Source organism: Candoia aspera, chromosome 9 (assembly GCF_035149785.1).
Source record: "Candoia aspera isolate rCanAsp1 chromosome 9, rCanAsp1.hap2, whole genome shotgun sequence".
NCBI classification, from domain to species: Eukaryota; Metazoa; Chordata; class Lepidosauria; order Squamata; family Boidae; genus Candoia; species Candoia aspera.
Genome location: NC_086161.1, coordinates 3,939,608 through 3,952,208, shown reverse-complemented (window position 1 = coordinate 3,952,208; position 12,601 = coordinate 3,939,608). Strand labels below are relative to the sequence as shown.

The 12,601-nt window shown below is 43.1% G+C and overlaps 1 protein-coding gene across 2 annotated transcripts in view; it reads left to right on the top strand.

Annotated features, from left to right (window-relative positions):
• The first annotated feature begins 2,495 nt into the window (after positions 1 to 2,495).
• TRIM29 (tripartite motif containing 29) overlaps positions 2,496 to 12,601 on the top strand; it is a 29,038-nt gene continuing 18,932 nt past the window's right edge. For both annotated transcript variants that reach the window (XM_063311231.1, XM_063311230.1), the window contains exon 1: positions 2,496 to 3,465. In XM_063311231.1, coding sequence (XP_063167301.1) covers positions 2,620 to 3,465 — 846 coding nt within the window. In that variant the 5' untranslated portion in view covers positions 2,496 to 2,619. The remainder of the gene's footprint in view (positions 3,466 to 12,601) is intronic.

Below are 12,601 nucleotides of genomic sequence, written 5' to 3'. Positions count from 1 at the left end.
TTCTAGCCAATCCAGGATCAAGGAAGGTAACCCAGTGATCGCTGAAACCCTGTAGCCCGTTGAATTTGGCTGAAGGACATCACGATGAAGAAACAGGGAGGCTCTCTCCAACGATCCCAGCTGTGAATGGTGAAGGAGAAGAGAGCTTGTCCACATTTCCTAGATCACTGGACTGAGCTCAAAGAGTTCTTTTGCAACATGCACACATACCCTTATTACTTATTACTGGCACAAAATAAAACAGTTTGGGCCGAGAGCATTGATGCAATGAGGGAGTGTTTGGTTTTACAGACCGTGTAACAGAATCTTGCCGCGTTCATAGAGGCAGAATCATACTGCTCTGATAATAACAACTGTGCATAAAATATAGCAGAATTGCCTGGACACTTGGTCAAATGGGGAGTGATAAGATGGGCTGATAAAAATGCTTATAAAAATGCAATATAATAGGTCACGGAGTACGGTTTTGATAGACCCTTCTCCACAGCCACAGCCTTAGCTCATATGGAACTGTTTTGTATCTGTCCTCAAGGACCACCGTTGGGAGTGCGTTAAAGTGTGCTAAGGTTTGTGTCTTCCAGAGTTTGTTGATTTTATTTATTTATATATCAAATTTTATCACCGCCCATCTCCCCCCAACAAGTTACATGGTGTAGATATCTTCCTGGCCTAAAGAAAGGGGCCTGACTGCTAAGGAAAATATTCTTGGGTAGGGCAGATGGATCCAGTTGGGTTTCTAGATCTCTAGCATCCTTTTGCTGGAATGCTGCTAGTTTCCAGTCTGCATTGGTTGTGTTCACATAACACAATTCCCCATATTTAACCTAACCTAGGAGAAGAATGAACACATACCTCATATGACAAGGATAAAAATCCAGAAAGAAGCAGGAGATTGCTAGAGAGTTAAAATTTTACTGGTAAAATCAAGCTAAGGTCAATAGGCATCCTCTGTATTGGTTTATTATAAGTAAACTAAGTTATTGTTGATTAATTGAAGCCTCAGGCCACCTGAGTAAGAGCAAACTCAATAGATCAAAGTCCTTTTAAGGTGTATGTGTTTTAAAGCATTGCCACCATGCCAAAGGTCACTTGAGAAGTCACATTACAAAGAAATTGACCCCCTTCCCTGAAGATGGTCCACCTGAAGTCTGAAGAACTTTGGAATCTCAGAAGTGGTGCCTTAAGGAATATTAAGTTACTTAGTTTTGGAGTCCTGCAGTTGCACCTGAAGTGTTAATCTGGACTCTGGGTGTAAGGGGAGGGAAAAAAGAAATGCCACCCCCTGCATATTTCTCTCTTCTGAGAACTCAGAACTCCACCCAAGAACTTGAGAACATTCTTTCATCATCTTACGCCCCTGCAGGCTATCATTGTAAGAAACCAGCTCAGCACACAGGGCAGCCCAAGGGGTCCAACGTCTAATGTCATAAGCAGTGTTTGTTAAAAAAAAGCTAACAATATGCTTTTTTCAAAAATTGGAGCCTAGCTGGTGTTTCTGCAATGGAGTTGGGGGAGAGTGGTGGTGCCCCCACGAGGAAAGCTTAGTGACAAATCACACATGGACACGTACAATATCCTTATTTGCTGAAAAGCCTCATTAGGAAGGTAAGTGGATGTCTGCATAAATGAGGTTATTACCTGCAGGGAAAAGAGTCATGTGTACATGTCACGCATGAGGTCAGGGCAAGTGGAAATCCAGCAGGTGAGGGGGATATTCCTCCCCCGTCGCTGGCATTGACAACATGAGTTCTACCAGGTATTCATGGTGGACATGACGTAAATATATATTTTAACCATAGTCCTCTATCTCCGGCCCTTCCTCAGTCAGTTAAGTAGACACTGCGTGGGGGTTTGCAATTATACGGTGGAAATAAAATAGATGAGCATTATGTTGCAGGTCTGCAGAAGATAATACCCAAAGCAGTCTGAGATGATCAACTTCCAGTCTATTTCTAGCTGTCACAGAGAGCCCTGATGGCAACTGGTGCTGAGGGTGCCATTTTCTAATTCTTGATGTTTAGTAGCTGGTGTCTTATTCTCTTCATGAATTTTAATTGCGAGCTAAATTGCTTATGTTCATGCGTCCCGCTTAATAAAACTTGCCTTGTGGATATTTTCACCTCTCTGGCTAATTCTGCTCATGCATTCCTGCTGTCAAGAAGTAGTTATTTTTGAAGCAGGTAGCAGGCCTTCTGACTGCCTCATAAGGAAAATAATTTTTGGAAGAAAAAAAGAAGGAGGAGGAGGAGGAGAAGAAGAAAGCGTGACACATAAACAGCCTTTCATTCCCCAACCTAGTTAGACAGGTATGTTTTTGGGTGTGGAGCACCTTCTATAATTAAGCTGGATCCCTTGATGCCTTTTGTAATATCTCTTCTCTCTGGCTCTACCTGTATAATCTAGGTATTTCCATTCTCCTCCCCATTTTCCAGGTGTGGCATTTAGATCATGCTTGCCCTGTCTTCCTTTTTCATTCCTTGCTGGGAAGAAGGCCCGTGAACTTGGCTGTTTCTGTAAAGACAGGGCTAGGTTAGGCTGCAATTTGATTCTGCCCTGTGCAGAGTTTGGCTGCGAAGGAAGAAACCAGAAAGCAGACGCAGGGGGGAAAACGGCCACAGGATGGAAACAGCGAGGGCAAACGGGACCACAGGCAAGCAAGAGGAAGCGAAGACCCCCACTTCTCCAAAGAAAGAGACAGAAGAAGGGAAGAAATCCAGCAGCCCAAACAAAAAGGAGAAAGAAACCAATAAAAACAACGTTGCTCCGAACCTGGAGACAGGCCAACTCAAGAATTCTATCTACTCTGGAGGTGACTGGAAGAGGCCGATCATCCAGTTTGTTGAATCTTCTGATGAAAAGAGGGCAACCTACTTCAATATGGAGGCCGGGGAGGCCAAGAAGCCCAATTTCCCTACAGGGCAGCTAGGAGAAACCCGGAGATCCCAGGTCTCCTTTCCAGAGAGAGGAGACTTGAGGAAGCCCCTGTTCAACATGGAGACAAAGAAAACTTTCAGCAGTGAAGAAGTGAAAAAGCCAATGTATTCCAGTGGGCAGATTGCAGATCTAAGGAAACCCATAACCTCCCTAGGGGAATCTGGAGAGACCAAAAGGACCAACTACAACAGGGTCAGCAGGGTATCTAGTGGAAGACCCCGTGTGAATCTGGAAGAGGTCCTTTGTGACTCTTGCATCGACAACAAGCAGAAGGCGGTGAAGTCCTGCCTGGTGTGTCAAGCCAGCTTCTGCGAGCTTCACCTGAAGCCCCACTTCGAAGGGGCCGCGTTTCGAGATCACCAGCTTCTGGATCCCATCAAGGACTTTGAAGCCAGAAAATGCCCCATACATGGCAAGACGATGGAGCTCTTCTGCCAGACCGACCAAGTCTGCATCTGTTATCTCTGCATGTTCCAGGAACACAAGAACCATACCACAGTGACGGTAGAGATTGAGAAATCTGGCAAAGAGGTATTGTACTTTTTTGGCATATGGTTAAATCCTTACTCTTTCTATCCACACCAGGATCTTTGGGAGGAGGAATTTTCACCAAACCTTACGAATAACCTTAACTGAATGCTAAGTGGCATCCAGCCACTTAACTTTTCTATCTCTGGACTCTACAATGAGCTAACTGACATAGGCATAGCCATCATTTAATTACTCAGTGCATACTGATTTGCACCTGTGCACAGCCTGCATTTAAAAGCATTTCATTTGGGGCGACGTAGCCTTAGTGAATTGTTGCCCTTGCTTGTTCACACTTTCAGGCTGGCTCTTGAGGCTGCCATAACCACGTAAGGAAAATTCTTATATGAATTAACTCTGCCTTTCAAGAGGAAAGACCATCAGGGGTCACATTTACTTACTCCAGTTTATGCGCTGCTCCTATCACAAAGATTCTGACCTGAAGTTATGACCAAAAAGAGGGTGGGGGGAAAGGGGGTGGGTTTAGATAGTATGAGTTTCTTTGGAATTGGGATTCTCTGGAAGAAGTGGGTTATCAACCAAGTCTGTGTGTGTGTTTATGTAGAAGTTGGTGGGAGAATATACAACATATGACTTGGCTTGAACCGTTGAGTAGAGTTTTAACAAGGCCTGGGGCTTCCCCTGACACACTACTGCAAAAATGAGTAAAAGTGAGACTGTGTCCTCTTGAGGGCTAGACCTTAGGAAAGACTTTAAAGTTTTGCTTCCCATACCTTGGGTGGGGGACATTACTTCAGAAAAGTTGAGGAAGGGGAATGAAATGGTCATCTGTGCTGACCATTTACTGAACAGTATGGACACCAATGAACAGAAAGAGTTTTCTTCCAATGTCACCTCCAGTCCAAGATCTATCTGTGTCTGTCTGTCTGTCTGTCTCTCTCCCTTTCTATCTCTCCTTCTCTTTTCCCTTCATTCTCCTGAAAGGGTCCTCTTGCAACTGGTGGGGTTAACTTACATAGGTCCTTTAAAGCAGCCCAACACACCCCCAACCCAAATCACACCTGCATGGGCTCATTCTCAACTTCATCAACTTGATGAGGCTGTTTTAAGAATAAAATCAGAAAAGAGTGCAAAGGATGGGATAAACAGATGATCTGCAGAATTTGAAAATACAATGTGAAAAAGGAAAAAAAAAAGAAACATCCACCCTAGATTATTTTAATACTTGTGGTTTTTGGGCCCGTTCTCTGATCTACACTTAGATTATTTTCAAGTGGGTCAAGCATTTTGTCTTTGGTTATAAAAGACACCCTGAAACTGAAAATCATTTCCTTGTCTCTCACCTCTCCCTCCGAGAGGTAGATATATGCATGCATATAATATTTATTTATGAAAGAGATGGTTAGGAAAAAAAGTCTTGTCCTCCACCTAGCCCCTGGAAGGATGAAATGCTGCAGAAGGGTTACTTCACTGACCTCTCAGCCACAACACATACCACAAGAAAAATAATGCCAGTTTTTTAAAGTAATAGCTTTGACTGGTGGGCTTGTCAGGAAGGAGCTGGTAAGATGCTTTCTTTGTTTCCCCACATCCATACGTTTTCCTGACTTCATTGCAAGGCCTGTGCACAGGCACTGATTCAGAAGACATGCTGTGACTTGATGTTGGCTGACGTTTTCTGGGAATCTATTGACTGGTTTCACATTGCTAATGCAGACACAGATGGGGAAGTGTATGCTGTTTTTAACTTCATTCTAGCTTGAAATCCATGTGAGAGACATTCCTGTGAACATCACTACAAGCTGGTTGAGGGGGAGGCTTGAGACAAGGAAATAATGAGACAAAATGCTGGACCAATTGAAAATAAATCTAAGTGTAGATCACAGAATGGGCTTTTAAACCACAACTATTAAAATTATCGAGGGTGGATGTTTCCTTTTCCCCCCTTTCACACTGTATTTCCACCCTTTCTGCTCTCTTCCCAGTTGATTCTTACAACAGCCTGGTCAAGCTGATGAAGTTGAGAATGAGCCCATGCAGGTGTGATTTGGGTTGGGGGTGTGTTGGGCTGCTTTAAAGGACCTTCCCGTATTTTAAAGAATTCATTTCTCTAGGCCTTTAGCTTTGTCTCAGTATGATGCCTAAACCCAGCGGTTGTGATTTATTCAGTAAACCACAGTTAAAGAAACGGGCTTATAGCATGATGGGTGAACTCATTCACTGGCTTGTGAAAAACCCACAAGAGTTGCAATTCCACAGGACTTTTTTCTGTCTCGTAGTCAATGAATGATGCTTTTAGAGATTAGCAAAGAGGCAAAATTTGCCAGCTTCTGAACTTTAGACCAATTTGCAGGAATCTGGCAGGATTATGTGGATTTTTGAGCCTTGTAGATGACTAAGGAAGCACTAAAAAACTATGAAGTGTCACATTACCACCCAACTTACATTTGAAACTGTTGGCTTCTTTCTTTTTCCTTCTTTTCCTGTTGGGTGTCTAACCCGCTTTCAGCCCTGCCAAGCTTTCAGCTCCACTCATTTAAAGGAACAGCATAAAAGAAGTTAAAAACTCAATAGAAGCACAGAAAAAAAGATGACTGGATAGCATTTCCTTTTGCCTAGAGGTTTAATTCAAAAAGTGTTCTTTCTCTTTAGGAATGCAGGCAAAAGAGTTTGGCAATCTGAATTTGTCAAAGTCAGATATGGATTTTTTAAAAAAATATTTTCCCCACCAATAGACTACTTTTGAAGGTTGTATTGTCCCCCTACCCTTCTTCCTCCTCTTCCTTAAAAAACTGATAAAACATGAATCCTTAACTCACCCCTTCGTTATTTATTTAAATAACAAAGAAATGGTAGGCTGGATTGGGTCAAATTTCATTTGCCAGAGAAGTTTTGGATTTCCCCTTCCTTTTGTGGGGTTTCATAAACTGTCTTGGAAGTGAGTGTTTGCATCTATCCAAAGTAGCTTGCAGATGAAAACCTGTTCAGAGCCCTCGGCCGGCCTTTGACTCTAATAAACTGGAGACAGTGTCCTCTGTTTCCTGGAGATTTGCAAGAGATTTGTATTTTGTAACACATTTTCTCTCAGAGAACAACCAAAACTCCATTGAACAGAAGCAGGTGATGCTTTCTTGATGAAAGAAAGTGTGGTTGCTATTATATGTGTGCACAGCAATTCCATGATCGGGTTTCCCTATTGTCTTTAAATACTTCTTTATTTATTCAGTTTGAAGGTTGCCCAACTCCAGAACAACTCTGGGTGGCTTACAGTTGAAAAACAGAAAAACAATACAGAGAGAATCTGGAGGGTCTGGGTGACCATATCCCATACAAAAACATCCACCATCAACAGGGCTCCACAACCATCCTATCTGAGAGAACAGCCATATTTTTAAAGACTTCTGGAGCAACATTAGGGTGAAAGCAACATGGATCTCTGGGGGGACCTCGTTCCAGAGGTCAGGCACTGCAACAGAGAAGGCGCACTTCCTGGGTCCTGACAGATGGCATTGTTTGATTGAAGGGACTTGAAGTGCACCTACTCGGCCCAAACTCATTGGGCTGGCAAAAATTGAGGGACATAGGTGGTCCTTCAAATAATCTGGCCAATGCCATGGAGGGCTTTAGAGGTAATAATGAGCATCTTGAATTGCACCAGCAACTATTACTACTAGTAGTGAGGAGTAGGAGTATTTGGACAATTCTTAGGTTTAGGGATAATGCTAGACTTAACCCTAAATTACCAGCATTTGTTGAGCATCTTCCAGAAGAGAATATATATAACAATAACAACAACAAACTTCCTAAGGTTGTTGCTCAGACATTTGCTTTCTCCTTTAGTGGAATATGGAGTTGGGTTCCTAGTTCAGAGCTTGTAATGTTCAGCAGCCTCAGCTATGGCAACTCTTCATTAAGTACAGCCTGGGAAGAAAACGAAAAAAGAGGGTGGTGATAGAGAGACTGGGAAGGTGTCTGCAGAGGGGTGGGGGGAGGGTTAAAAAAAAAAGCAAGATGATAGTTATGATCACAATCAATCCCCACGCATTGTGTTACATATATTGCTATGTAAACCCACTTTATTTAATCATTCACATTTAAACAAATCAGGACTTTACCGGGGGTGGGCAATCTTTTGTGGCTGTGGGGCACTTACTTTGGAGAGGAGGGTGTGGATCATAGTGGGTAGGCCTCTGTTGCAACTATCTCACTCCCATCTAGGTTCACACAGCATATTACTCATGGTTAATTCAACCACGATTCGCTCAATTAATCCAATATGCTGGGTTTCCACGCCACACTGAACTTTCAGCTAGGTACAAGCTTCATGCAACCCAGCTAGCTGGCTAGGTCTGACACGGTATGTTGGACAGACTCAGATTCTAGCAGGACCAGGATTTCCTAAATTTTTTGGAATTTGGGTGTTTCGAGATACAGAAAACTTCCTGCTGGGGCTATTTTAAGAGCTACCCTACCCTCTACCTTAGTCTGTCAGAACACCATACCAATGCTTTGATTCTTCGGAGAAGATCTGAGCCTGGTTTCCACGCTGGTCCATCCTCAGGTCACCCAGTCCTGGGCTTGGTGTGTTGCATGAACCAGGCCCCGATGCTTGGTGGTGCAGATCAGGGTTCCCATCAGATCAGCTGGGAATTCACTGGGTGACCCCAGGCTAGCAGCTTTCTCCCCCCTTCCAGAGGATGCCCCTGTTTTTAGAGATGCTTTTGGGGAAAAGATGGGGGTAAATGTGAAGACAATGCTTATGGAAAAGGAAACCCATGCAGCACCATAAATTAGCTGGCTGGGGAATTCTGGGAGCTGGAGTCCGCACATCTTAAAGGTGGCATGGTTGAGAAACCCTGCGAAGAATCTCCAGTTTCATCTGCAGCAGAAGGGAGGGAAGAAGACGGAGGGACGCAAAAGGCACACCTGATTTGGACTGGGCTGGATTGGGAGAGAAAAGATGAAGCCCTTTGTAAGAAAGGGTTTGAGGAGAGGGCCCAGGCGATGTGGGAATGTGTAGGAGGAAGGCCGTAGGGGTGGCAATTAAAAAAGAACTAAGTAATTGCAGAGAAGAGAGAGAGATCACAGGCAGCTTGAATTTCTTGTTCCCCAACAACAAAGGAGGGGCCTTCTCCCGTGGCCTCTTTTAAGTCCAGAAGCTTGTGATGATATCCTGCAAAAGTTGCTGCTGAATTTTAATTTTTTATGCGACAGAAGGGGGAAAATGATTAAAATCCCATAAAGGAGTTGTGTTAATGAAATATAAATGAAATAATATCCCTTTCTCTTCCCCACTTCTTTCTCCCGGCCCCTTCTCCTGCCAAAGCAGCTGGCCCAACAGATGGTTCCTTAAGTAAGAAGGACTTGGCCATGGGTGATACTGGAAGGGAATTATGGGTGCTATAGTCCCAAACATCTGTCGAACATTGGTAGAAGATCTAGTAGAGATACAAGAAAACTCTCTCTCTCTCTCTCTCTCTCTGTGTGTGTGTGTGTGCATATGTAGTTGTGCATGATACCTTTAAACTTGATTCCATGGGAATTTTGACTGCTATTCAGCCTGCAGATGTGAAAATCTTCTGCCTGAAGCTGCCTCTTGCTTGCTATCCTTGATTTAAGTCATTCACTTGCTACAGGTTCAGATTCAGAATTTTAACACCAGGGTCCGGTGGGGAAAGCAACAGTAACATAGATTTGGCTCCAGTCTGTCCCATTGACCTCACGGCTTAACAATCTAATCTTAATTAATCTACTTTAATTAATCTGTTGGATTGATTAATGCTGCCAGGTTCTCAGAGGTCAGTCTTGGACAGCAAGATAGAAATCTGAGTAACTGAACAGACCAGAGAGGAGCAGTATGTCAAATGGGTCTGAGTGAAGACAATGGGTGATAAAAGAAGGGAAGTGCTTTTTGGAAATTTTGTAAACCATCATTTCTGGCTTAGTGCAGTGTATGAACTGGGCCTTTGGTGGTTTTGTTGACTAAGCCACAATTGGCTAAGCTGTGCCCATTGGCATGAGATGCGGAAGCATGGGTGGCCACCAGAGGGGTGGGGGGCAAGAGAGGCAAATGATGACAATTGACATGACTTGTACACTTGCATCAGACACTGAGATGCACATACCTAATGCCAGTATTTGCACACATGCCACCATCTTGGCATCACTGTGGCTTACTCCAGACACTGCCATCGAGACAGATACTTTTATATGTCATTTAGTTATTGCAAGTGCTTTTTTGCTGCCTCAGAAAAAAAACATTAGAACATGAATCTAAGTGGCTTACAAAACAGAACAGCTATATGAAGCCAAGCCATACAAAGGTATGGATGCCTGTTTAACAAACCATGCTTAAAACAAACAGGCTTATCGAGATAGCTGAACTAAACTCTGGGCCTGCTCGCACATTTGCAAACCATGGACAGTAGCTTAATGTTTTGCATAGCCAATGGTTGTTTATTCAATAAACCAGAGGTAATCAAATGGGGCTTAGCATTACATAGGAAGTCAGTAGGGTTCCAATTAGGCTAACTTAGATACCGCCAATGTCTCCAATATCTTCCACACTGTTGAATCACGGTCACAAGTAGGATTTTTCTTTCACTCACACTGACAATGTCCCATTTAGCCCTCACCAGTCTTTTCTGTTATCTCTGAATTTAGCTACAATTTTCACAGCAGTTGGAGTTGTATGTTTTCCTAGCAATCATGTGGTGTGAACAATGCCTTGTTTTAACACAAAGTATTTTGGGGGCGAATTGGTCTTGAACAGTAAACTGGGAGTCATCAGCTTTTCAGAAAACAGGTTCCTGGCAGGGATGAAAACTTCTAATATTAGTGATTTCCTTGTTCCTTCCTTCCCCAATTTAAGAGAGTGAGATGGTTCTTCCAAAATCCCCCCCCACACCCATTAGAACATCTAGCAGAGCAGAAATCTGAATCTAACAGCAACATTTTAGAGCAACTAAGAAACAGAAAGCTGAGTTAAAAGCAAAGGATTAAAAGGATTAGAAAGAAAAAAAATCTGAACGTAACAGAAAAATATTTTGTTTTCCGTCTTGTTTAGAGGCTCTGAGAATAAGATGCTGTTGGTATCCAAACTTCTATAAGCAGCCCCACTGATTATCACATCCCATTTCAGAACATCTGAAAAAGACAGATGCAGAAGGATTCGGCTGTTAGACTTATTTTTTTCCTACTTATTCTCTCTCTCTCTCACACACACAGCATTTTTCTGGGTTCCAGTTCAGACTTGTTTAAAATATTATTGGGTGCTTTGAAAATCATCTCTAGACATGCACTCATGGGAACCAATGCGTGCCTGCTCATAACTTTCAATAGGGGCTGTCCTGATGGGTCCCCACCCTTCAAAACTTACCCCTGCCCCATTGCTTGTTGGTCTCCTGTCTTGATCAAGATGGAAATGAAACATGTGACAATAGTAGCATGAATTTTGCTACTTGAGAGTGCTGTCTCAGACACGTGGTTCCTTATGTTTTTGTATATTCTCTGCTCCTTCCTTTCCCAAAGGCCATGTATTCAAAATCTATTAAAACTTGCATAAAACAAATATGTCAGATGTTTCCTATCTTGCCCTTCACTCACAGACGACCTTTATAAGGCTGGCACATGAACACTGTACACATGAGTCTTGGCTAGTCTTTAGAAAAAGGGCAGGGTCAACAGCTAAAGTGTATGGCAAGGTTAGGTCACCTGATGTCCCTAAAAGAATTGAGAGAATGGCTCAATGGCTCCCACAAGCCATTGGCCATGCTGGTTGAGGCTCATGGTCATTCAAGCCTGAAATGTGCCTCCTCCCAGTTTAGGAGAGTGCCCAGGACACTATGACTGGTTTATCTATAGCCCTAAACCATAGTTCATATAACAAACTAGACCTTGACTTGCAAACCACAGTTTAGGGACATCAGAGTTTACATAACACTTGAAGCCACAGACAGGCAATCTCCATTTTGGCTCAGTGGAATGTGTGAATCTGGCCATCCTGTGATTGGTAAGTTAAGGGAGGATGGCTGTAACAGCCCTCTCTTGATTGATTAGAGAGTTCAGAGGGACACAAGAAAACATATTGGTTGTGCTCATACATTTATACAGGTCAAGTGATGGGCATTGGGTAAAAGCCACAATGACTTTACACACACCAGGACATCATTGTGCAAATGACATATATTATGTCAAGGGCATCGGTTGTGTCATGATATTATGATGCAAATGGCATCATGACGCAGGATGCCATCATGACACACATGATGATGCCCCCCAAGGATGCCTAGGAGTCAGATAAAGACGTACCTGCTGAATTTGTATTACAAGATAGGGTTGGTTAGAATTTTGGAGCATATTCTACAAGCTCTTTTTATTAGTTTAGGGTTCATATATTGTGTGAAGCCAAAAAATGGGTGACTTCAGGATAGATTTGCTGTGTGAACACTGCCATGGGAATCTGGATAGGAAGAAATTCAGTCACAGTGAACTGCTGGGAGGAATTTCATAGGAGACAAGTTTTGCATCCCTTTGGATTTAGGGAGACCTTACATGATCTCTTTAATTCCAAAGAGAAATCTCCTCCAAGGCGTGATCACATCCCTTGCCTGTCCTTAACATGGCAGCTTGGCGAGTGCTCATTCAGTGCTCAAAGGGCATTCGGGAGAACACCAAGAACTTTTCTGATCGACTGGCACTGCACATGGCTTCTTGATTTCTGCATGCACCAGATGTGCCTATTTAATCAATTGAAGCACTGGCTGACGTCTAACTTTGCTGGCCATCCCTCATAATATATTATAGATCTAATTATATAATATTGCCATCCAAGTTTCACTGAGATGGCTGGATTGATTCTTAATTTGCTGCTATTCTTTATTTCTGGGGATAAATCAACAGCTAATTTTTGAAGATGGTGAAGTTGGACATTTGCAGGCCATTTGAGACCCAGCCAACAGCCCTTCCCTTAAACCTCTGCACACGTTTTCCTCAATGTGCTTGGTCTTTCTCTGCAGTGGTCAGTATTTCTTCTAGATGGTCAACAGGAGGGTGCCAAAAGTGGCAATTGGATGGTGCTTGGTCCCATTCTTTCCCTCTCACATTTGCTTTCAATGGGGGATAAAATGAAGAGACCCCCTCAAGAGGCCACTGCATGCAAAACTCCATCTCAGAGCAT